Here is a 26249-nt window from a genome sequence, read left to right as displayed (position 1 = left end):
GCATTTTTACAGCGGCAAATCCGTCTGTCAGATTCAAGCTTAACACAGCTCGTTAGAGTCGTAGGCAGAACACCAAATTGATGATGTTAGTGAGTCCCAGAGGGCCCCTTGCACTGTAGACAGTTGGAAAGGCCCTAGAAGTCTGTCATTCCCTGGAGTCTGTTATTCTCTGGGGTTTGGAAGTCAGAATATGCTTTACGGTGTTTCATTAGGGCTATCAAGCATCCTGTGGAAGGACCCTAAGTCTATAAAAGTTTTATTTTAAGGAGCAGTGTGAAACTTTTGCATTCTTCACCCCCTCCCCGCTACTCCTAACTCTAGGTTACAGATGCTGTGCATGTTACATCCTGTGCATGCCATCTAGGTCACATTCCAAGCACCAGCCTTACTTCCTTCGAATCCTAACTACAAGCTGATTGTGACACCCGTCACAGCTAGCGCTGGCGAGGTTTTATGGACGTGCGTGCTTTTCACATTGCTGCCAAGCCTGTGCATTGATCTTGTGGGGTTTGGACCTCGCGGTGTTTATAGAAAACCTTTAATAAGGTCCTGTTAGAGGACCAGTAGTTTAGCTTCTGAACAATATATCCCTAGGACACAACAGAGGTTATATAGGCGAGACAGTGATCCAGATACACGGTATTCATGTATGGAATTACCAAAGATTGGATACTGCTTTTTAATTTAATATACATGTGAATAATTATGCACAAAATGCTTATCAGAATATTCTAAATCAGTGAAAAATTAGAAGCCATCTAGTGTTCAGAAATAGCGAAGCAGTCAATCAGCCTTTCATAGCCGTCCAGTGAGATCTTACACAGCTTTTTAAAAATTTTTTGAAGAATATTTATTACTTGGGGAACATTAATTGGAAAAGCAGGTTGTTAAACTGAAATACAGTACAATTCCAATTTTGGTTTTTAACAATTACATTTGCATTAAAACGTGAAATACGCCAAAGTAGCTAAAGACTCCATTGCTTAACATGGGTGTTTTTCAATTCTATTTTCCCTTTGTTCGTTTGTTTTTACAGTAAATTTATAAGGGGTTATTAATCTATCTATCATTAATCTGTCAGCTTTTTGATAATCATGTCATAAGCCTTAGCACCATAAATTTAAACCTGAAAGTGAAGATGAAAGACATGCCCTGTGGGAAATAAGGGGACATTTTCTAAACACACTGAGGCATGAGCTGGGCCAGCTCCCTCCTCTTGCTTACCTCTGTTTTATCTACGGTCATGTAATCATGTCTGTGCAGGAACTAAGGCATTATCTGTATTACAACACCTGTGTGTTCTTTCTTCAGCAAATATTTATCGTACTCACAGACAATGCCATAGATATACACAGCCTGTCTTCATAAGGACGGCTAGAATAATCCCACCGTGCGCGTAATGTACATATATAAACCTTAAAAGATTACAGATTTTCCTTATACAGTCGGCAAAATCATGGACGTGACTATGAGACTGGAAACCTGTTTCGAATGCTGGGCAACTGTGACAGTTGGAGATTGTAGCTTCACCCCGGTGCCCTTTTCAAGCTGCAAGGGACTGTTAGTCCCTTGTAGCTCAGGCTAGCCTCTGAGTTGCTCTATAGACACGTTGCTATGTAACCAGCATTGCTAAGTGTTTAGGATACAGGGCATTAAGGAATAAATTGAACGGCATGTTCTGTTTCTACTTAGAGGCAACTCTGGGCATTAAAGCCTATTGTATTCTCACTGCTTTGTCCCTTTGTAGCCAACTGTTTCCCAGGTACCAGTCAGTGCAGCACTTAGATGTTTACAAGCAGTATTTCTTTTTCTTTAAGCTTTATTTATTTCTTTGTATTTGAGTGTTTTGCCTGAATATAAGTTTGTGTACTGTGTGCATACCTGGTACCTCTATGGGCCAGAAAAGAGGGCATAGGATCCCCTGGGAATTACTGGAATTACGGATGGTGGTGAGCCACCATGTGGATCCTGACTTCTCTGCCAGAACATCTGGTTTTAATTGCTGAGCCACCTCTAACCCCACAAGCAAAATTTCAGTTCTTGATTGATTTTTTTCCAACCCAATCAGTTTCCTCTCCTTCCTCTCCTCCCAGGCTGTGCCCTGTCCCACGCCATCCTCTCCTTTCTCGTCAGATAAGGGCGGGCCTCCTGTGGGTGTCAACCAGCCATGGCCTATCTAGTTGCAGTGAGGAGACACCTCCTCTTCTGGGTCCCCAAAGCAGGTAACAAGAGTCAGAGACAGCGGCTGCTCCCACTGTTAGGAGCCCTACAAGAAGACCAGGCTACACAACTGTAACCTATGTGTGGAGACACTCTCCTTTCCATGGACAAACACCCAGACTGTCAGACTGTGCTAACTTGGCTTTTCTCCCTGTGGGTTTCCCACTGTCCCATGGGGACCGTTCCTGGGCCCTGCACTGTTTCTAAGATGTGCAGCTTTGAGTTGCGCAGAGCATTTATGGGCACTTCACTGTGCACAAACTGCTGCTCTCGCTGGAAGGGCCGGACAGGTGCCGCTCGCTAGGATTCCTGCTCTGTCAGCAGGACCTTGTGGATTTAGTGACTCTAATTCAATCTGTGGGCCTGGACCCTTTGGAGGGTGAATGACCCTTTCACAGGGGTCACCTAAGACTTTCGGGAAACACATACATTTCTATTATGATTCATAACAGTAGCAAAATTACAGTTATGAAGTAGCAACGAAAGTAATTATAGCTTTGGGGGGGGGGGCAGTCACCACACCATGAGGAACTGTAGAAAAGGGTTGCAGCCTTAGGAAGGTTGAGAACCACTGCTCTCATGGCTTATGGTATTGCAGAGAAAAGTATTCCTTGGAGGAAGTGATGAAGATGACACAGGCAAGTACTTGAGCCTCTTCCACTCCTGGCGCTCAGGTGGCTGCAGGGTCCACACCGTCCTGCAGCTGGCAGCTTCCCGTTGTACCTGTCTAGGACGTTCGTCTACTCCACTCGCATTGACAGCTGGCACGATAAGTTCTGATGCCTTGGCTGTGCCACGGTCCTGTTGAGGGTTACCGACTTTAAGGGGGCGCTGTAATTATGGCTTCTTCTCTGCGAAGGGATCCCTGCACAGTTGCAGGCATCCTTCCGTTTCTTCAGGAATGTGTGAGTTTCCTGACTGATGGTGTGGTGTTTACAGCTGTGTAGTAGCTACCATTTCATGTCAACTGTGTACCAGTCTCTGGGCAGCGCTTTGTAGAAATGCCAACTCTAGGTCCTACGAGAGATATTATCTCCCTCTTAACAGGGACACGCGGCCGAGCCTGGTTAGTGCTTTGTCCGGCACTTGGTAAACAGAATGAGAGTGGTATTGTGATCTAAAAATGTTACACCTTTTGCTCTGTGTCATAGGCTACAGTCCCAGCGCTAAAGCCAGCTGACTCTCAGTTCTCAGAATTAGAAACTGGAAATTACACGACCTCAAGGTTAATTTCAGGGTTGTCCAAGAAATTAACCTTGAAGTTGTATGTCATTTCAGAGTTTGTAACCTCTCTCCTTCTGTTTACTCGTGCCTACCTCGGCATCCATGGACGGTTGTGGTGGAGGGAGCCTTGCTGTGTGTTCAGTTCCTAGGGGAAGGGGTTATTTCTTAGAAGTTTCTGTAATGTATGTCATTCTGTATTAGCTTTAGCTTCAATAGAAGATACTATTGAAAAGCCTGGGCCCCTGAATCCAGTCTCAATTGGCATTCAAACCTCAGTGTTTACTGACGGCACCACTCTGGCTCCCTGTCCTCACTGTTCAGTTAGTCATAAAATAAGTGTATCAGTGTACAAAAGCTTGAGACCATGTGATGAAATAATCCATGCAAAGATTGTCGGTGGCGATATGGTAAGCACTATGGGAATTCACTGTTGGTTGGTGGGAACATTACCCGAGTAGGTTACTAATATCCCTGAAATACTATGCTGGGCTTAAATACATGGCATTTAGGAGAGCGTCAGGCTTATTTGGATGCTTTCCTTTGGGAAATACTTTGTATAATTTGTAAATGTAAATTTATCTTAGAGGGGCTGAGGGGATGTTAATGCCAGCACAAGGGCCTGATTCTGGCCACAGCATGCATATAGAAGGCTAGGCAAGTGTTTTGGGCATGCTTGTAATCTCAGACCTTGGGTGTAAAAAGAGGTAAGTCCCTGGGGTTAGTTGGCCCTTCAGGCTAGCCTACTTGGTGACATAGGTTACAGTAGAGACCTTATCTCAAAAAACAAAACAAAACAGGATTGGCATTTTGAGGAATTATACTGAGGATGGATGACCTCTGGCCTCCATAGGCACATACTACATGTGAAGGCAACATACACACGCACACCCCAAAAATAGATAAGACGATAAGGGGGTGGTTTTTGTCAAGTTGACATAGCCTATGTCATCTGCCAAGAAGAAAGCTCAACTGAGGAGCTGCCTGCATCAGATTGGCCAGTGGACAAGTCTGTGGGGCCTTTTACTGGTTTCTAATTGTTGTAAGAGGGCTCAGCCCACTTTAGGTCTTGCAGTCCATGGTCAGGTGGTCTGAGGTGTATTAGAAAGCAAACCGAGCAATCCACGGAGAGCAAGGCAGTAAGCGGTGTTAGTCCAGGGCCTTTGTCTCAGTTCCTGTTGAGTTCTTGCCCTGGTGTCCTCAAGGACAGACTGTGTCATGGAAGTGTGAACCAAAGAGATCCTTCCCTCCCCAGGCTGCTTTCAGTCATTTCACAGGGAAAGAGAAAGAGATGAGGAGAGAGCCGCATGAGCCGTTCCAGTGGCATCGGCATTCAGAAAGCAGTCGTTTGGGTGCCTTTCTTAGTGCCCCGCACCTGGACAGAAAGTGACTCCATCCAGGAATTCGTAGCCGCAGCCTCAAATGTTCCTAGCAATTGCTTTGTGCCTTTGAAATAACGCTGACAAGAAGCCCTGTTAAACACGGCCTTAGAGTCATGCTTTTCCCTGGGCGCGTTGTCTGTCCTGGTCTGCTCAGCCGTTAGGCAGAGTCTCATTGTCTGTTTATTGACATGGAGGAAACCCAAGGACAGTCATGTGGGCAGCTTTCCTCTCGCTGCCCATGAGGTATTGAAACCTGTGAACTCTAGTCTGAAGAGCAGCCTTCCCAAGCTGAAGAGCTGCAGGGAAGGCTACGGTCAAGAGTCTTGGCCCAGGCTCCTTATGCATCAGCTCGCTTTGAACAGGGAGAACAGGGAATGGGTAAGTTCTCCCACCTCTGTATGCTCTGTATGTATACCTAGAGGCTGGGCATGGTGCTTAGGGGTTGAGTCATTGCCTCATGTTCACAAGGCCTTAAGTCAGTTCCCCCCTCCACACACGACCTAGAAATTAAGTTGTAATTTAGGATATGAGAGGAAGATGTATTTTTGAAGAGTGCTGTGTTTCTGTAGCCCTCTGCGATGTTTATAGAGCATGCTTAAACCCTTCAAGGTCATATATGTTTCCCGGCCATCATGAAAGAAAATGAGAACATTCAGCTTGTGAAGAAGAGAGTAGACAATTATAGCACAAATATGATCTTAGAAAGAAATGATATGGGTCTAACTTGTAATTGCAGATTCAAGGACAAACTTGATGTTTCCCAGCTGACCAGAGCTTTCAATGCCGTAAATAGGAGATGGGAGTTTAAAAGTTAAATTCATTCAATGTTGTCAGGCATTCTGTTGTATGAGAGTTCTGCTTTTTACAATTCCAGCAGAAGCCTATAAGGTATTAAAGAAGTTATGGGTCTTTGTGGGCAACAGCGTTTCAAGATAGGCTTTCTCTGTGTAGCTTTGGAGCATGTCCTGGAACTAGTTCTGTAGACCAGCCTGACCTTGAAACTCAGAGTTCCGCCTTAGAAGTTATGTTTAAGAGCCTTTTCCCCCACCTTTTGTGGTTCTGTGACTCAAACTCAGGCCTTCACGAACACTAAACGCACAATACTATACTATTGTATATACTTCTGCTACACTCCGACGGAGCCGTGTAGGGCTGGCCACAATGAGATGAAATGGTGATCCTCAGTGCAGGTGAGCCGGCCCTGCCTCCAGGAAGCGCTCAGTCTATGTAGAGTCTGAGATGAGGTGTATAGCTCTCAACTTTCATAGCTGCCGATGCTAAAGATAGAACATTCAAGAATTCTCGTTTGTCGTAATGAACACATATGAATGCAAGCCAAAAGAATATGGTTTTTCTTTAAATGTGATTCTGAAGTCAATTTTGGGTATCGATTGAGTTGGGCTAGTTCTAGGGTGAGCAGCGGCGCTCAGGTTCTATCAGTGAGCAAATTGCGGGAGGGAGGTTTGTGTGAGAAGGTACTGGCTTCTCTGTTACATGCTGGAGGCTGAAGAAGAAGATGGCTTGTTTTAGAATTTACCAATTATAATACTTGATTCATTTGGTAGCTTTATCAATTATGCTTTCATTTTTTAGTAAGCCATGCACACATGCATGCGCACGCGTGTGTGCACGTGCTCACGTGCACACATACACACACACTTGTGGTAATAAAAAAACTTATTACTGTGTCTCAGTAAATTTTTTATGATCGCCCTATGCCTTAAAAAATCAACAAAATATGAGAGTTAGATTTTCACTCATTTTAATATGCACTGTATTGTATGTGTGTTGAATATTCAAGATGAACAGGCTTCTCTTTTTTATAGCATAACTGTTCCCAAAGTCAAGTAGAGAAGGGGTTGATGTGTGTTCTCCGTGCCAAGTACGCAGGAGGCTCCTTTCCAGATGCCGCTGCCGGGTCACATGGTGTTTCACCCTTCTGGTCCACGAAACGGAGGCAACATTTTAGCAGTCCGCTGCTATCTATAGATGCCGAACTCACGTTTATTGCACTTTATGCCAAATTGATCTCTGTGTGTGCCTTGATTTTGGAAACTGGAGAATCTGGTTTCCCTTTGCTGCCCAAATGTCTTGAGTTAATCCTTCATGCCCTGCCTATGAGCTTATATGCTCTATAGTTGGCAAAGTCAAATTTCTCTTCAGGTTTTGTGATTCTAACATCATTTGGGGGTGACAAAGGGGCTCCCCTTCGTGATGTATAGAAGTTGTCCATCATCCGGCATACTCAGTTTTCTTGTGTTCTAAAGGGCTTTTCCCTCCAGGATATTCTCCTGTGACTCCTGAAAGGTCGAATCCAGCACGGTGGAAGACATTCAGCGGTGAACCTCAAGAGGCCATATGCACTGCTGTTATTTTCTCCCCCACTGCTGCTGAGCTTGGCCTTCCAGTTTCTTCATCTCCTAACAGCTCACTCTTCTGCAGTGCTCCCTATGACTCCCCCCCACCCCCACTGTGTTCCCCATGTGAGGAATCTCCTAGCAGCTCACTCTTCTGCAGTGCTCCCTATGACTCCCCGCTGCCCTCCGCCGTGTTCCCCGATGTGAGGGATGGGAACTCTAACCCTAGGTGGCTTTTTGCTCATCTGCAGAGTATCCACGTTCTGGAGAGGACCACGTCATCAAGCACAGAGCCCTCCATCAGTCGGCAGTTGCTGGAGCCGGAGCCCATCCCCCTCTCCAAGGTCAGTGACTGCGCCATTGCTCTCACGGGTAGCCCAGTGCCCACCCGCTCTGGGGCCAAATGAACTGTGAATCACATTGACGCCCGACTCTCCTAAAGTAGCTAACAGTGGGGCTCCTCTGCCACCTCTTCCGCTTCCCGTGCAGGGACGTTTTCTGCCTTGTGTGAGGGGAGAATAGTAAGAACTCTATTTCCCTTGAGTTTCCAGGGTTATATGTGACGGTTTGAAAGTATTTTAAGGGAAGAAATAAAGAAAAGCATGGTTATGTCCTCTTGGACAGATAAGCGAATAATTCTATGATTAACTAACGGGGGGCGGGGATCGTCAGCCCAGCAATCACAGCAGCTATCAGTATTGCCCACCTACTGCATACTAGGTACTACACGAAGTTCTTCATTACCACATTTGATACAGTTTTTATAAGCAGCTCCTTGACATGTGCATATTTATTACATTTAATGAATTCAGAAACTCAGGCTTAACCGTTTTTCCTAAGACAAAAACGTTGTTAAGAAGCGGGGTGAAATACAAACTAGATTTGCCCAGTTCTGTAACCCATGCTGTCCATCTCTACCTCCCTGCAAAGGCCAGCGGTGCCTGCACCAAGCGGCCATCACACACTGTGACTTCTGGCCTCTGTCCAGTGCTTGCCTTCCAGCAGTGACTCTGGGGAGAACAGTACAGATGTAAACCTCTTTTTGTATCACGGAAGCCAGAGTTCCTTCCTTCTCTGCCTGTCCTCCCTCGGATTTGGAAAGATGGACCCCCTTCTCGCTCGTCCCCACCCAAGTGAGCTGTTCACTGGGCCAATGAACGGGTTCCCTAATGGGAAAACTCTGAAAGGAGAGATATGCAAATTGCAGGTTCCCATAAAAACAGATATATTTCCTCAAGATGGTTACTTATAAATGAGTACACCTGATCCTGCTGCTTTGTTTCCTATCCAGAGCCTAAACTACTAAGAAAAGAACATGCTACTATACTGCCCTAGTGTTACGGATATGCACACTTGTAAGTTTTATACTTTGAAGATGTTACAAGCTTCAGAGTTTATTCTGTCAGACAAGTGTAAAAGAAAAGAATTATTAAACTATAAAAATAATTTAGAGAGGGCTAGAGAGATGGCTTAACAGTTAAAGAGGCTTTGTGCTCTCTCAGAAGACCAAGTTTGGTTCTCGGCATCCATATCTGGCAGCTGATAATTGCCTATAATTACAGCTCTAGGGGATCAGTTGCCCACTTTGGACTTCTGTGGATACCTGCATCTAAGTGGCATGCACACACGTGTGTGTAGTTGTACACACATGCTTGCACACACACAGTTAAAAATATCTTTAAAAGATTATAACAAAAATAAGGACAGACTTCCATTTGAACAATCAGTAGAGACCACATACTTGGTAAATATACTCATCATATCTCTCTGAAACATCCATCCTCTGTAGCTAGTGAGACGATGAGAAAGAATAGATGTGGAGCAATGGGAGAAGCTGCATCTACTGAACACCTACTCTGTGCCATACATTCTCACAAACAGCCTCCAGATCATTAAAGTTTTATTGATTTTCTCATCTCCATATAATTCTCGCATAAAGGTCTAATCCACTCCCTACCGCTTGCCAATGCACAGCAGCTGGGGTGTGGGTCTGCTGACCAAAGGAAGGTCCTGCTAGGAGTACCAACAGCATTCGCTACCCCCGTGGCCTCTGTTGCTTCCATTTAAATTGTACTATAGAACTAACAGACCTTTGTGGTTTGTTTGTTTTTACATTAGTACATGTGGACAAATCTGGAGGCTCCTCAGAGCTGCTGTACCCACCTAGGGTACCACTGCATCTCACCACTTCAGAACCTCCTGAGAGAACACAGGCTTGCTGGGTACTGTTGGTAGGAGCACTTTGGACAAGGCATTGCTCTGGCTCGGGATTTATTAAATTCTTTGTTTTCAGCTCTTGAGACATTTTTGCCTCTCCCCACACCACCCGTAGACTATCTTGTACTTTTTATACTTTGAAGGCATTACAAGCTACAAAATTTATCCCATCACACCAGAGTAGACCTCCAGTCCACGGAAAGGGAAGAATTGTTAGACTATAATTTAGAAGGGGGCTGGGGAGATGGCTCAGCAATTAGGAGTGCTGAGGTTGGGCAGTACTGACATAATCATCCGGGGCTCTTGTTTCTATTTTTGTTTTATGTAGACTTAGGAAGAGTGGAGACTTGAGCTGAAAATAAACAATAACTGACATTTCAGGAAAAATACACTATTTGATTTTTATAAAACTATTTTAATTTTCTTACAGATGTACACCTAATTCACTAAGCGAGAAAGAGCAATGTCCACTTTGTGGAAAACAGAATGCTGAAGGTTCTGTCCTGTGTAGAAATGGGTTGTTTCCTTTCCTACATATTTTATTTGTAACCTTATCTTCCATCAGCATTTATAATTGAAATAGGTGGGGTTGTTGCTTGCCCTGCTTGTATCCTTTGCCTCTTTGTCAGCTTGACAGTTTAGCTAACTGGATTGCTAGTCGTTTCTGTTTCTTTTGCTGGACTCGGGAACATTACACTCGCAGAGAAGGAGCTGCTAGTTCCGAGTGCAGGGTTTCACTCAGGAAATCGACTAATTTTTGATCCGTTCTGTTTTGCTTGTTTCCCACTCTCCAGTTCAGCTCTCCCAAAAGGAACGGTAATGGTAACAGTAGCTACAAAAAGAAGAGTTTGTGTTACACCTGACTTTAATTAGTAAGGGGTAAAATTGTACTTGCTACTAAAATGCTTCCATTTTATGTCATGTAGAGATTCTCCATCAGATAGAGAGAGAGAGAGAAGGGGGCAAGGGAAAGGTCAGTACCCTTTTCTATAGGATGTAGAGAGAAATATCTTTAAATACAGCTCACACATTACTAAAGACACAAATCCAGGGACTATATTTACACACATGGGAAGTTGTTCTTATTCTTAATTACTTAATTTTTATGGAACACCATTATTCCGATGGGAGCAGGAAGCCAGAAGTCCTTGATGCTTTCCATCAGGACTGACTGCTTTCCTTGGTCTTTACGCTGTTAATAAGTAGGGTTCTATTCTTGAGTTGCAACCCAGTATTAAGAAAAAGGACTCGGGAGCCTCCATATGGTCCCTGGGGTCATAAGACAGTGCCACCTGTGCTTGCGACAGCCAACAACCACGACATTCTACACAGCCTAAAGCTGTCTCATCAGAAACATTTTTATATCTAAGTAACAGGTCAATTGCAGCAGCGGGCCCAGGTGGTTTTGAACTCCCAGAGATCCGCCAGCCTCTGCCTGAGTGCTGGGATTAAAGGCATGAGCCACCACATGCAACCCAGATCAACCCCAGTTTCTGGCAGAATTGTCTTCAAGTAGAACCTACATCTTGCATATGGCAGGAAGAATACACAATGTTGCCAGCTAGACACCCCCAGGCCACGATGTGTAGCTCATTCCTCAGAGGCCTCTGTGGATGTGGGGAAACAACAATACCTTTAGGGTCTTTCCTGAGGTGGGGCGAGGCAGATGTGGGCTTGGGTTTAGGAAAGATGCAGGCTCGCTGCTGGTTTTAGGCTTTTCAGAGAGACAGGACCATCTTTGTGTTTTATCTCCTGACAAAACTTTGGAGAAAATTCCACCCTGGGTGTTGCATATTTTGGTTTGGCATTGAGTAGACTTGGCCCCAAAGCAAGCAGCCTCTAGCATGAGGACTGGGAGAAAGAGATGGTGAACACAGCCCTCTTCACCCATGTTGTGAGCCTATCTGTGCCCAACAATGGGACCTCCTTTCCTGAGAGAGACAGAGACTCATAGTTGCAGGTTTGGTCTAGCCTGAAATACAGTGCTCTAACTCATTCTCCTTCTGCCCTTCCATATGGATCTAAGTAAAATTCTTTGCAGAATGCAGCTACCCGATCAGCTGGAGGTGGGCCACTACGGAAGGCTTGTCCTGACCCACAGAGCTACTCCCTGAAGCTGAGGCTGCAGAGTTGAGATGAGATAACAGGTTTTGTGAGGGAAGTGAGAAACCTTTCTCTGTTAAAAGTACAGATGGTAGTTCTGGGTGCCATGCCAAAACTCTAGAATCGGGCACGGTAAGAATGTTGCTTCGTTGTGCTCACCTAGCCCAGTGGTTCTCGACCTTCTGACGCTGCGACCCTTTAGTGCCGTTCTTCATGTTGGGGTGACCACCAACCATAAAGTTATCTCCATTGCTACTTTATAACTATAATTTTGCTACTATTGTAAGTCATAATCTAAATATCTGATATACATGATATCTGATATGCAAACCCCAAAGGGGTCACGACCCACAGGTTGAGAACCACCAACCTAGACCACATGGGCCCACGGCAATCACCTAGTTGTGGGGTTTTCAGACCTAGGATGTCATAAGAATTAAGTAGGCTTGCCAAGAGGAGTGGAGTGGTGGCCATCACAACAAACTGAAGATTAGCACTTTACTTAAGAAGCTCAGTGTCATCAAGAGTTTATAAACTAACAACAAATCTGGATTTTTCAAGTTTTAAAAAAAAAACAATCATCTGATCTATAAATGCTGATAACGCTTTAAAAGTAAACAGTACCATATTTTGTAATATTAAGTTGGGAGTGCCACCCCAACCCCTGGCCTGAGAGTTGCATTGGTCCAGACTCCAACTCCCAACCTGCCAAGCACTGACTCCCCGAGGGAGGGTCAGGACCACTCCCACAGTGTATTTAGGTGGCTGCCCAGAAAAGGAACACGTGGATTCAGGTTTTGCGTGTGCTCTCCCTCTGCCACCCCCCCCCCCATTGCCTGGCCACCCTAGAGCGTGGCATTCATTAAATGTGGGCATTTTTGATTCGGTCTAATCTGGTTCAACTGGAGTTCTTTTTCCTGGCCGAGAGGCTCTGTTAGGAAATATTTCTAACATGTATGAACAAAACATGTCTAATGAAGGAAGAAATTGGTTTAATCTGTTATCTAGCAGGAAGAGTGAGATTCTAGAACCAAGATGCTTTTTTAAAATTTGTTTATTCTTGGGTCTTATTCTTGCTGCTAGAGAGACTGAACCCAGGGCCTCTGTGTTTGCTAAGCATATGCTTTTCACCAGCGATCCAGGACCCAGGTTCTTAGCCTCGGAGCTGTGCTCTCCGTGGGCTCCCAGGGAAACCTGCCCCTTGGGAAGCCTGGACTTCTTGGTACGCGCTGTTGGGTGAAGCTTTGGTGCACACTTTGATGCACAGGGCTGCAGTGGGGAAAAAGAGGACCACAGCACTGCATAGGGGTACCAGCAGGTTGTTCCACACTGAACCCCAGCAACCTCTCCATTCCCGCATAGAGAGCCTGGTCTGCACACTGACTAAACATTTATCATTAGATGTCTAACTTTAAAACCCCTCTGGGGCCCAGGATCATCAGGGGGGGAAATGCATTTTAAACGCTCTGAGTGTAGGAAATCAAAATTCCTTTCCGCTTCCAATCAAACAGTATCTCCTGTGCGCCTCTCCCGAAGTCTGCCTGCCTCCAGGTCTACCTGGGAAACTCATGGGAGCTTCATTTGAAAGTGCGTGACTTGTTTTGATGCTGCAATTAGCTCCAGAATGTCACTCATCCTGTTGTTGAGTCAAGGGCGGCATCAAAGGCGACTTTCTGCCTAGGAATCTCCTTAAATGTGTCTCATTAAGCACGAAACACGAATGATTTGTTTTCCTTTCTCTCTCAGGAAGCTGACAGCTGGGAAATTATAGAAGGGCTGAAAATAGGCCAAACCAATGTCCAGAAACCAGACAGGCACGAGGGGTTTATGCTGAAGAAAAGAAAATGGCCTTTAAAGGGCTGGCACAAGGTAACTCCCAATCGGATTGAAGCTGAGAGCAGCATTATAGAACTCTGACTCGTTACTAGGTGGGAAGCAAAGGTCACTGGAGCTTTTGAGTTTGAAACATCGTCTGGAAAACAAACAAAAACCAGCAAACAAAAGCCCAGTAAGGAGAAAAGGGGAAGCCGGAAGAATCAAGGGAGGGGCGGGAAAGGAGGAGAAAAGAAAACAAATTCTGTGTCACTGAGAAGTCGCTCTTCCGTTCCTCCATAGAATCTCTTTTGTTAGTCCCCTTGGGGACTCTCACGGCAAGAGCAACTTCATACACTCGGCAGCTCTGCTGCTGAACTTCATCTCAGAGTGAATGGGTTTGCTAACCAAACGCTTGAGTAGTGGCTCCAAGCACAGAGGTTATGGATTGCAACTTCCTTAAAGAAATAGACTAATGAGAAACACCGTCCCAACCTGTCTCCAGAGTAGGATGAAAGCCAGTCAAAGGGTCTTCCATCCAATAAAGCTTTCCCTTGTCAGAAACTCTCCCTCCAGCCCATAATAATACCCCAACACCAAGGACTTCCCTTCTCCTTTCTCCAGTCTTCTAACCTGAATTTTGGTCAGCCAGTGATTCCTTCTAGGCCTGCCTCTGCCTGTCTCCTCATCAGTAGCCTAACTTGGCGTTTTCCTGTGACTTTCCTTAAGTTATTCCTGGCTAAACCTCTTTAACAGAAACTTAAAATTAGTAAAACAGGCCCAAACCCCATTTTTAAAAAATGGATTGCTAGGTTCCATTTGGCATTCTGACCCCTCTCAGCAGAATGGGTCTGGACTGCCATCTTTCTGGATTCTTTCTGGACCGTGTGTCTGGATATTTGCATAAAGACGGAGAGAGCACCCACCCCACAGTGCTTTTCCTCCTCTCCCTAATACCACTATGTATTAATTAGGCACCAGCCCATTTGAATGCCCACATTATAGGCAACTGAATTGCTTGTTTAATGCAGTGCTTTTTTTTTTTTTTTTTTTATTCTGGCAGGTACCTGTTTTCTAGAATTCCAAACCCAGGGATGGCAGTGGCCCTTTGTGAGTTCTAGGCAGGGTGAATTTGGGGAACTGATGTTCTGCTGTCTCAGCAGTTATGAGTTCATGCATCCCATGAAAATGTTCCAGCAGAATAAACCAGCCACAGAAGGGTTTCCTACATGTGCAGAGCTGGAAGAGGGCCCACAGGGTGGCTGGCTCCCGAGAGCTGTTCGACTTTTACTGAATGGCCCACAGAAAGGAAACCAGTAGGCAGTTCTTCAGTGTTTGCAATTAAACAATGGCAAATTCTCTCAGACTGTAGTCGGCAGACCTCAGGGCAGACAGTTGTCCACCCAACCTCCCTTTTAATTCTGTCATTTAAAAAACATGTTTTATTTATTCTTTGAGCATCTCATACATGTATACAATGTATTTTGATATTTACCCATTTCCTACACAATCTCCCCCCACAGAGCACCCCAGCCCACCCCACCCCCCGCCAGAGTACCTCAACACATTCTCTTACCAACTTTTTGTTTGTTTGTTTGTTTGTTTGTTTTGTTTTCTCTGTAGCTTTGGAGCCTGTCCTGGAACTAGCTCTTGTAGACCAGGCTGGCCTCGAAATCTCAGAGATCCGCCTGCCTCTGCCTCCTGAGTGCTGGGGTTAAAGGTGTGCACCACCATCGACCAGCTTCCTTTTTATTTTAATATATTTAATATATCTGTTCCACTGGATCCTCTTAGTATTGCTCATGTACATTCCCTGGGGCTGTTGGCTGGAGCATGAGCAGTCGACCAATAACCCCATCCCCAAGGAAAACATGATTCTCCTTCCCTTGTAACCATCAGCTACCAGCTAGGGGTGGAGCCCCCTTTTTATTCTTAATGTATCTTGGAGATAATATTTAATCTCTTTTACTAATATAGAAGCAGATTGCCAAGGAGAAAATACACGCATATTGCCAAGGTTACTTAAGCCTTGTAGGCAATTTATTAGTAATGGATATGGTGTAATGGCTCCTGTAAGAGCCATGAGAATTTTTAGAAAGTGTCCATGGTATCCAGGGGGAAATCCAGAGTTTAGCTCCTTCCCTGCAGAAATAGTATAGAAATCTTTACAGAATTACAGAATTGCCACGGTCTCTCCAGGTTATTTTTCCTTATTTTTACAATGTCCTAATGTAGTTCGTTTATGAAGTCTCAGCTGCAGGTCCTTACACCTCCCCCTGGTGAAGACAGACCTTGGAGAAATGACCCCATCCCTAGCATGAAATCACGTGACTAGAACGCAAACCCACTGGCCTCGCTTCCTGTGGCTGACTGTGGCCAGATGCTCTGAATCCATGTATCAGAGTCATCAAACACCTTAGCTGCTGAATGCCAAGCCGCTGGGACGTGGGCTTGTGAATATTTGTGTCATTCCGAGTGCAAACAGTAACTAGGGCTGTTTGGTTCTTGCAGCGCTTTTTTGTCCTGGACAATGGAATGCTGAAGTACTCAAAGGCTCCACTCGATGTAAGTAGCTCCAGGGACACGATTTGCAGGTCCAGTTAAAATTCCCGCTTGAGGTGAATAAACACTGTGACCGGGCAAGCCATAGTCACCAGCTTCCTGCGTGTCTGTGCCTGTAATATTTAACAAGCTGCCAACTCTGCGGGTTCTAGAGCAGGTGTGCTTTATGCTTGTACTCAAAGATGGCATAAAAGTCTCAAACTAGTGCATGGATATTTAACTGTTTTTTTTTAAACAGAAGTTTAAGTCTAAAAGTGGCACACTAATAGAGAGAAGATTCGGAAAGTATTTTTTCTTTACACTTTGAAATGAATTCCATGTTCTTTGCTTTTCCAATTTAAAGCCCTCCTTGTACTTGTCAAAGTTCTTTTTTAAAAAAAAATCTTTTGTACTTAATCTGTGTTCGTTCACCTTCTTGTCTTGAGAACTCCAGCTCATTAAGATTACTCCAGACTGCTTCTGCTTAATATCTGAGAAGTACTTTGCATGTGACTCTCCGAGTTTCTTCCTTCCCTCCTACTGTGTGGTGTAGGGCAATAAACTAAGGGTTTAGAATTAGTTTTGTCCTCTGCCATGGAACCGGCTATGTCCTTGGTCAGCTGGGGACAGCCAGAAGAGGGGGCTGGCTGATCCCTCCCTGATCTCTGATCTCAGCTGTCCAACTCTATGCTAACAGCTGCCATCCGGCTGATTCATGAGTGTTCTGGGTCACGGTTCAGAAGTTGACTTCGGTTATTTTGGGACTCATTGGTGTTGCCTTTTAGAGGAGCTAGAAGCCAAGCAATCTGGAATCTCGGAGAGCTGACATTACTAGTTGTGCCCAAAATAGAGGAAGAGGAGTAGCGCCTGCATGCTGAAATCGGTGTGGTCACCACAGCCCAACTGCCCTCAGACCTTAGCCGCTTTCTTGTCGTTAAAAAGAATGTAGTCACCCCCATGAGTGAGTTAAGATTTTCCTTGGGCTCACCTTAGTTCAAAACAGAGACACACCAGCCCGTATATCCTTCCAGCATAATTCACTAGTCTTTTGATTTCAGATCCAAAAGGGGAAGGTCCATGGGAGCATTGATGTTGGACTGTCTGTCATGTCAATTAAAAAGAAAGCTCGGAGAATAGACCTTGACACGGAGGAGCACATCTATCATTTGAAGGTGAAATTGTCTTCGGCATCTGGCATTAGCAGGGGATGCGATTTGCTCCCGCCCGTGGCAGCCAGGAGATGGTTTCCACAGCTGTCTTTCCTTGCTTCCTGTTCCAGGTGAAATCCCAGGACTGGTTTGATGCTTGGGTCTCCAAACTGCGTCATCACCGCCTGTACCGTCAGAATGAGATTGTGCGATCGCCAAGAGATGCAAGTTTCCACATCTTCCCCGCAGCTTCGACAGCCGAGTCCTCCCCGGCTGCTAACGTTTCTGTTGTGGATGGAAAGGTATGACGTCGTGCTGCGAGAAGTTAGCCTGGAGCCCGCTTAGAAATGTATACGTGCATGTCACTGTGTGTCCTTGAAAACACCAGAAAGAGAAGTTTGATTTTGTAAGCCTGACACCCAGGAGACGAGTGACATTGGCTCTAGAGGTAATCACAAGATGAGCCAGACGCGTGAATCACCAAGCGTTTCCAGTTATTTTTCCTTTGTAATAAGTGGACCGACCACACAATCATGTATGTGTGTCTTTTTTAGGAATCTTGGGAGGTAGAGCAAACATTTGTTTAGAGAACAGCTGGGAATTCTTGGGTAGTAATAAAGAGACCCCAAAGTTCTGAAAGCGAAGCTCATTGCTTTGAACTATGATGTATCTATGACCCAGAGAGAGGCTGCTCAGTACCCCCTCTCCCGCCTCCCGGAGTTAATGCAGGTCAGCTGGAGAGGTGCCGTGGTATCGGTAGTGTTTCAGTGAGCAAGTGTGTTATGCATTTGACAGTCCATCCTCTCTAATCTGTCACAGAGACTGTGTTTGCCTGCGTACAAGTGACATAGCCATCCTGGGATGTGGCCATACAGCTGTTTCCAAAGTCAGTACCTCCTGTCATTAAACCAAGTACCAGACAAGAGAGTCTGTGATTCCTTGGGTTGTATTAAGATTCACAGTCTGTGTTGCCAAAAAGCTGGAGGTATTTCTTGTCTGAAAGTCAAGGTTACAGCAACAGGCAGGAAAGCAACTGTTTCCGTGTTTGATTTGGTCCTTGGGTTGCATTGCACGGGGGTGTTGTGGCTTTATGCTTGGTACCCCAAACTGAGGTCAGAGAAGCTGATTGGGTTCAAAAACGTTTCAGTGGGTTGTCTGCCTTCTCTCTTTGCTTCCATGGGAGTTTCCATAATACCTAGACTATATAGTTTCCTTCCTACAGAGCACTGGAGAATTCATTGAGAAACACAGAGCTAACCTATCAAACTTAGTGGCATGTACCATGCTTGGTTTTTGTTATTTGATGGAAAATACTAGTGTATAAGTTAAAACCAATAATTTTTTTTGAGACAAGGTTTCTCTGTAGCTTTGGTGCCTGTCCCTGAACTAGCTCTTGTAGACCAGGCTGGCCTCGAACTCACAGAGATCCACCTGCCTCTGCCTCCCGAGTGCTGGGATTAAAGGCATACACCACCACCGCCTGGCCTAAACCCACTAATCATTATATTTCACAAGGCACCCTGATCTATGACTTCCCTGTATTTGCACTCCTGATAAAGACTGTCTGATGGCCTTTCTCCTAGGAATGAGGTTTACTGAAACGCTAACCAATTCTGGGAATACAGAGAACAAGTCACGAGCCAGAGGGATTGGGGCTTGGGATCTCAGAGGTCCCCAAGATAGTCCCTGTGTTTCTCTGGGCCGCCTGAGTTTTCATCACAGGGTGGGATGAATCTGGGTTAGTCCCAACTTAATGAGAACTGTATCCCAAACAGGTCTTTAAAAAGAAAACATTAATTTTTAATTCTTAGGTTTTTCCAGTTTTGACTGGTATCTTTGGCACAAAGTATTGATAAAAGATACATTCTTTCTGTCCCTTGTCTTATTTATTAAATAACTTGGGTGATATCTGAGATTGGGGGACTGAAACCAAATACCTCCCCTCACTGTTCATTTTGGAATAAGAACACTCTCCAGCTCTGCTTCCCACAAAAGGCCCGTTTCTCCCGTTGGCAAGTGGCGTGGCTCCGAGCTCAGATTCCCTGGGTGATTTCCATTACATTTATCAAGATGCAGTAAAGAGCCTTTTGTCCCTTTCCCTGCCTTCCACATATCAAATTATGAGACTCCTGAGTGTTAATTGGTTTGTGACCCTGTGTAGGTAATAAATAAGATTGGGTTTGCTGACTGTGTGCATTATTTATTCCTTAATCATTCGGAAGAGGCCTAATCAGTTGCCAGTGAGTATCCAAGTCAAATGTGCAGCTTTAAAGCCATATCACTCTTTGGGAAGCAAATCTCTATTTATTTGGCTGTTAGCTGTACACATTAGTGTCTGCATATTTTGTTCAGCTGTAGTTCACATAAAATCCTTTTAATGAGAAAGTTATCAGCTATAGACAACTTAGCAAGAAGGCCTTTTATATAGTCTTCAGAATGTTTTCAAAGCATCCTAAGGCTGTTTGCTGGTGGGTAGTGAACTTAGGAATCACACTTTAGGGTACAAGGAGGATCTGGGAAGGAGAGGCCTCTAGCCATGAGGCCCAGAGACTGTAATGAGGACCCTACAGTATGTATCAGATACAGCTTTCTGAGTAAGTCCTGGCGACCTCGTGAGTATGGGTCATGATTTCTTTGAGCACTGTTTTCCTCATGGGATGAGGGAGCTAGCAGATGGAGTGTTGTTAGCGTGCATGAACTCAGCCTTCGCGTGTGTAAACCGTGCCCTTCATCTCTTTGCGTGCAGATGCAGCCCAACAGTTTTCCACGGCAGTCCCCTCTCCCGTGCAGTAACAGCCTACCCGCCACCTGCACAACGGGGCAGAGTAAAGTGGCAGCCTGGCTGCAGGACTCCGAAGAGATGGATAGGTGTGCGGAAGGTTAGTTCCTGCCTTGGGGGACTCTCAGAGTGAGCCCCCAAGCCCAAAGCTGATGGAAGTCAAAACAACGCAGCCTCCAGCCTCACCTCTCCGAGTGACCTGGCCTTTCCTTTTTCTTAGTCTTATCCCTTCTAGATCGTTCTCTGTTCTGGGACCCAGGCTCCTCCTTCCTGCCGGTTCTCCCAGCTCCTCACAAGTGGGTCTGAGTTTCTCTCCTGCCTTGGCTTCCATGCTCTTCCACTTTTTCCCCCTCTTTTCCAGCTCCTTCTTGACCTTGCTTTGACCAGTCCCTCGGGGCCTGAAGAGCTCCCCCCTTAGTCCTGGACTCCACGCTGCCTCCTCCCTAGGTCCCTTCCATGCCCTGTTCTCTGCTGTCATACTGCCCACAGAACAGTTCTGTTCCCTGTCAGCACAGATGGAAACCATAGGCTCCAGGGTTGCGTGTCTGGACTTACCGGGAAGTTGAGTTTCCTTGGAGAGGCCTTGGGGCCTTCTGACTTGTCCACTCCATCCTGGGCTGGAATAATCTCTAGCTTTCTCCTTCCTCAGCAGAAACTATTGCCCCACGCTTTATCCACAGACCATTTCCATTCCGAAACAGTTTCATTTGACCCACAAAACTGACAAAAGATAAAAAGACAATGCAGAGAGAGTTTAGTAAGATTCAACTGATTGATTAACTTCTAGATACTGTATTAATTTTGTTTATTTATGAAATTATAATAAAAACAGGTGTTATGTAACTTTTGGATTTTTTTCACTTACAAAGGAAATAATGGACAATCTGTTAATCCTCCTGGTACCCTCACCATTTTTTAAAAATGGTGTAATAACTCCAAATTTGCATTTTTCAACTTTCTGAGACACCAAACTCCCAAACTTAGTCCACATGTTAAATTATGATTTAAAAGAAGCTTTAGATTCATAATCATGTCCATATGACATCTCATTAAAGTATTTCCCGGGACGTATTCACCACTTACAAATTCCAGTTGTGGAAGGAGGCAGAGCAGTTTCAGCCAGCCCTGTAGATTCCTGCAGTGTTTAGAGACTGCCCAGCTTCCCCTGCACTCAGGATCATCTTCAAGATGCTCTCCCATCTCAGCCCAGCCCCAGTAGCTGCAAAAGAGGACCCAAGGATTTAAACTCAGACCTTCTCACTGCAAAGCACGCATCTGAAAGTAATGTCCTGCCCGCCCCATGGGTTTCCCCCAGGGGCTGTGTCAACACCTGGACCCCATATGTCAGTGATTGTCACACCCAGCTCGCCCCCCTGTTCACACAGCCAGTTCAAAGTCTTGTCCTTATCCTTACCAACCTCTTGCTGACGTCCATTCCTGTCGTCGTGACCCAGACCGGCCATTCTTCTCATCCCTGGTGGTCACACGGCCCCCTGACTGTCTTACCTTACCTAGTCTCCAGCTCAGTGCATCCTTCTCAAAGGCTCATGGGAAATCATCACCTGTGAGCCTGTTTGCAGGCCCTGTGCCAATACTTAGCAGCTAATATTCTGTTGCATCCAGCCATGAGGCATAGGTACTGTTCACTTTCTGCACTTTGTGGATGAGGAAAACGCTCTTTGTAATGGTTCAGACATTTGCCCGAGATTATAGAGCTGCCTCGTGGGGAGGTTGGACGGCAGCCAGCACACATTTCACTAATCCCAAGGTCAGTCTTTGTTCGCCACACAGTGCCCGCCTCAAGCCTGGTAGACCTTAAAATAACTGTGCAGACACCCTGCTGGGGCTCTTCACTGGCTCTAGGGCGTTACTCAAAAATCCTTATCTCAGCATTTAGCAGCCCATGCATTCAGCATTCTGGCCCTACCTACCCCTTCAACCTGGCCGCCTTCTGTAGACTCAAGCAACTGTTTGTTGTTTGTTTGTTTGTTTTATTTTGTTTTTTTAACATGGATGTATTTACATATGTCCTGCTGTGTGCCTTTGGGTGGTCATTCTTCCCACCCTCTTTGCCCTCCTCCACCTTTCGTTCTTTTGGCTAAAACTTTTCTGTCAATCATCTAGACCGTGTGGGGATAGGGTGGAGTCTCTCTTGTAAGTCTGCTCTCAAACCATGAAACCATGAACACTCCCCTTCCCTAATCTCTTGATGCACTTAAAAAAAAAATCTATACCAATCATTTGCCATGGAGCAAGCTTACTTCTGAAATGGGTTTTAGTTCAAAAAGGGAGCATTTCATATTTATTTCATTGTTTGAACTTGAAGACATAGTGTTTTATGGAACCCATTGTGTGTTAGAATTTATAATTCTAACAGTAAAGAGGATTGACTCTTCTGGACTTGTATGAATCCAGGCCACCAATATATGGGGAAATTACTTGGCTCTTAGAGCATATTTTTTTCCATAGAGATGGAATCCAAATTAGTAAGAATCTACAATAGATTTTTAAAGGAATCATTTCTTGCCACATTATTAGTGAGCTTAACTGACTAAATTAAAAGTTAGTGTTTAACTGATTTTTACTCTGTTCTGTTTTTTCTGAACTTGACTTTGGCCCCACCCAAATTCCACACAGCCACCTTGCAAACCATTTTAGAGGAACAAGTAGACAGGCCCCTAGGAATAAAACCACAAGACTGCTGAAGTCTCCGGATTGTCCATGAGACAAGCTGCGGGGACAGGAAAGCTATCACACCCAGCTTGGCAGGTTAAAGCCATCTACGTTCACAGTCGCAGGTGGTAAGAATGGGTTTGGAACTCTCTCACCGCCAGTGGCTCCCATGGTCTGACCCAGAGCAAGGTATCCTTTGGGTTACCTGCATCACCATTATATAACTACAGATCCATTGACCACATCGTATCTACCACAGTGTGGACTGAGCCCCTTTTCATATTATCTCCGCCATTTCTACCCAGTTCTGACATTTTTGTCTTTCCTAGATCTTGCACACTGTCAGTCAAACCTTGTGGAACTTAGCAAGCTCCTGCAAAACCTGGAGATACTTCAGAGGACTCAGTCAGCCCCAAACTTCACCGACATGCAGGTAAACGTGACTGCCCGGTAACAAGGTCTAAGATCCCAACTTAAGCCCTTTCTGGACTGTCCTGTGACTGTGCGAGGTGGCACTCAAAAGGGAAGAAGTACACTCAGACTAACATTGCAGTATTGGTAATAACGTCAATCTGTGGTTTATATTCTGCAGTCATTTTCTTTCTTTAGTTAATGTGTATGTGTGTTTATCTACATGCATATCTGTGCACCGTATGTGTGCAGTGGCTGTGGAGTCCTGAAGGTCCCTCAGGACTGGAGTACTAATAGATGGCTGTGAGCTGCTGTGCGGGTGCTGGGAATCAAACCTGTGTCCTCTATAAGGACAACTGCCGAACCATGGCTCCAGCACCTCGAGTTCTTCATGATACTTCTGAAGTTTTGAAGTTTGGTGTCCTTGTATTAATTAGGAAGAGTTTTATCAATTTTGTTTGTTTGTTTGTTTGTTTGTTTGTTTTTCAAGACAGGGTTTCTCTGTAGTTTTGGAACCTGTCCTGGAACTAGCTCTTGTAGACCAGGCTGGCCTCAAACTCACAGAGATCCACCTACCTCTGCCTCCCAAGTGCTGGGATTAAAGGTGTGCGCCACCGCCTGGCTGAATTTGATCAGTGTTTTACCCGTAAATGTATTATAGACTATTGTGGACATACGTATTTGTATCACTCCCCCATGTCACTTTTGCATTAACAATGATGGCTTTGAAGTTTAAGTTCTAGAACTTTCAGAAGTATGAGCATCTTTTAGTGTAGAAAAGATGCTCACAATCTCCAATCTGGTTTTCATTTTTGCTCACTAGAAATATAACTTTCACGGGTCAGTTGTAGAGAGGTCTTTGGTTCTAGTATTAACGTCTTTCTATGGCTGGCTTGCTTTAGGGTTCTAATGATTCCTCACTGACTTTCTGGGCTCTTTGTGTGTGCGTTATCATGTGTGTGAACTTAATAACCCTCTGTTGCTTTTAACTATTTGTGTAACGTAGGCTAACTGTGTAGATATTTCAAAGAAAGACAAGCGGGTCACCAGACGCTGGAGAACAAAAAGTGTCAGCAAAGATACAAAAATCCAACTGCAGGTACAGCCTTTTGTTTTTCCTTCTCCTTTTTTGCTTTCATTCACTGTTAAAGCACTGCTTCTGTATCCATTCCAGATCAGCCCCTGGGCGTAAGGTTGAAGGAATAGTTTAACGACTTTAAACTTGTTCTCTGCGGAGTTGTGTCATCTAAACATGGAGTTATTTATTTTAGTTAGTTGGACCTAAGTCCAAAAACCTTGAAAGGTAAAGATGATCCAATTTGGCCACACGATCGGATTTCCATCCTCAGTCACAGCCTTTGAAGCATTAAAACCCAGAGAGAAAGCCACTTGAAAATCAAAACTGGAAAGCCAGCGGAATGTAGTGAGGGCTCATTTCTATAGTCTCGGTGTTAGAAGGCTCTTTTAATGGGTGAACTTTGTCCATACTTTATCAAGGCCTTATATAGGGGTGCTTTAGGTTAAAAATCAGCACAATGGGTGTCAATGTGGCCGCTGTGATTCTCTGGCCTAATAATTTATGTATTTTTGTTCAACTTTCTGGACCCTATTTGCTCCTGCTCAGGTTATAGAAATAATTTACTGATTACTGAATTCTGTCTCAACTCTGAAATTCTGTAATTACAAAAGTAGATCATATCTGCCCTACAATGATCATTCTAAAATTGGAACTAAAATCTCCATAACTCATGATAAATTTACTTGAAGTAAAAATTTTAATTGCAATAAATAGTTGTAAATTTTCAAATTTGATCCTCTTTGCATTTCAGTGATGCAGAATATGGTAAACGCCTAAAACCCCTTATGTCATAAATGTTATTACTTTCAAATTTTGACAAAAATCTCTACTATTCTTACCTTAGCTGTGTAAGACGACTGCTTACCTGCACAGTTAAAATTAGACCAGGTTTTTTAAATTTTATCAGTGAATTTAGATCTTAACACAAAGGTGAATAACTACTTTTCAATGCTCTTCCATTTCTTCTCAATAATTAACAAACGTAATTCTCCTCTAATGCAGGCTGATTTAACAACATTCTTTGTATTGTTGCTCTGAGTGTGTCAATAACAAACTGCTGGCGTGCTTTCTAATTTGATATAATTCATAATAAATTTTCACAAGCACTACACATTAATGTTTCTTTTTAGAATATCTGCAGCCATGAATGGAATTTTTCATTTTCCATGGAGCAATATACTTTATGTGTTTTCCATTCTGTTCATAAAATTCATGCTAAAGGGAAAATAGGCCAAATGATCTCACAGGGAACTTGCAACATTGTCGTTTGTTTTGAGCTTATGAGTTGTTGTGTTTGTTTTCATTCTTTATATTCTCATGTCGAAGAGAATAGAGTCATTTTTGCTACCAGAAGAACCCTTTCTTTAAATAAAAGAATTGAAGGATGCTAGCACCCAAAGTGCATGCCCGTTGGGGATAGATACTATTCCATTCTGTTTCTGTAACACACACACACTGTTCAGATTCCCTTCCCGACCATTGTCTTGTTTGGACTGGCTCTCAGTAAGTCTGAGCACAATGCCCCTGGCTCTCTATGGGGTCAGGATTCCCACCACAAGCCCAGTTGATCTATGTTTCCCCCTGGGGGAAACAGAATGTAGTTCTGGTTAATAAATGTGCCCAGAACTCATCAGGATTGTTTGAGTCATCAGAAGAAATCGGTGCAAAAGCAGGCAGATCTTTGAGAGACTTGGAATTTTTCACCGATGCTGTCTTGCTTTGTTTGACCAAGGAGTAACCCAAATAACCTTATGATTCTGATTTAGATGAGGAATCTGAGATCACCTCATCCCCACCCTCCCTTTGCCTGCCCAAGAGGAGCAGACATAGTTTTCAGTAGAAACATAGACTTTGATGACAAGAAGCTATTAATCACTCCCAGAGAGCATTTACTTCCAATTGGACTTGAAGTGTGTATCATTTGACTGAAGTACTACAGAGTTTGGTATCACTCCCTCCAACCCCCCGAACGATTTCTGCTTGCCTAAGGCAACAGGTCTCCCAACAGCTGGCAGGAGTCTCTGTGTAACCAGAACAGGACTGGAGCTCCTTCAACATACACACCCATTGGAGATGAATTTGTTCACCCACCAATGTCTGTTTTTTGCCTACGGAAAGGCATAAAAATTTACTTTTACCGTAGTAGATTAAAGATGCCGGCTCCCATTTTCTCCTCACCCTCGCTGGTTTCCCCTTCCTGCTCCCAAAGCTTTTTGATTTTGAGAATTCCATCTGATGATGCCAAGTATTTGTGTGATAATCATCTCACTTTCTGGGATGACCATTATTGCAGCCAAGGAGAGAATC

At 44.5% G+C, this 26249-nt stretch overlaps 1 protein-coding gene across 4 annotated transcripts in view; it reads left to right on the top strand.

Moving 5' to 3' along the window:
• Positions 1–26249, top strand: part of Osbpl6 (oxysterol binding protein like 6) — a 164848-nt gene that overhangs the window by 99328 nt on the left and 39271 nt on the right. For 3 of the 4 annotated variants that reach the window (XM_038337308.1, XM_038337306.1, XM_038337307.1), the window contains exons 3-10: positions 7432–7524; positions 13247–13369; positions 15824–15877; positions 16912–17025; positions 17133–17303; positions 19748–19880; positions 22783–22886; positions 23871–23963. In XM_038337308.1, the coding sequence (XP_038193236.1) occupies positions 7432–7524; positions 13247–13369; positions 15824–15877; positions 16912–17025; positions 17133–17303; positions 19748–19880; positions 22783–22886; positions 23871–23963 (885 nt within the window). The remainder of the gene's footprint in view (positions 1–7431; positions 7525–13246; positions 13370–15823; positions 15878–16911; positions 17026–17132; positions 17304–19747; positions 19881–22782; positions 22887–23870; positions 23964–26249) is intronic. The other variant, XM_038337309.1, reaches the window with a different exon arrangement.

Source organism: Arvicola amphibius, chromosome 7 (assembly GCF_903992535.2).
Source record: "Arvicola amphibius chromosome 7, mArvAmp1.2, whole genome shotgun sequence".
In the NCBI taxonomy this organism is placed as follows: Eukaryota; Metazoa; Chordata; class Mammalia; order Rodentia; family Cricetidae; genus Arvicola; species Arvicola amphibius.
This window is presented reverse-complemented; position numbering and strand designations above follow the sequence as displayed.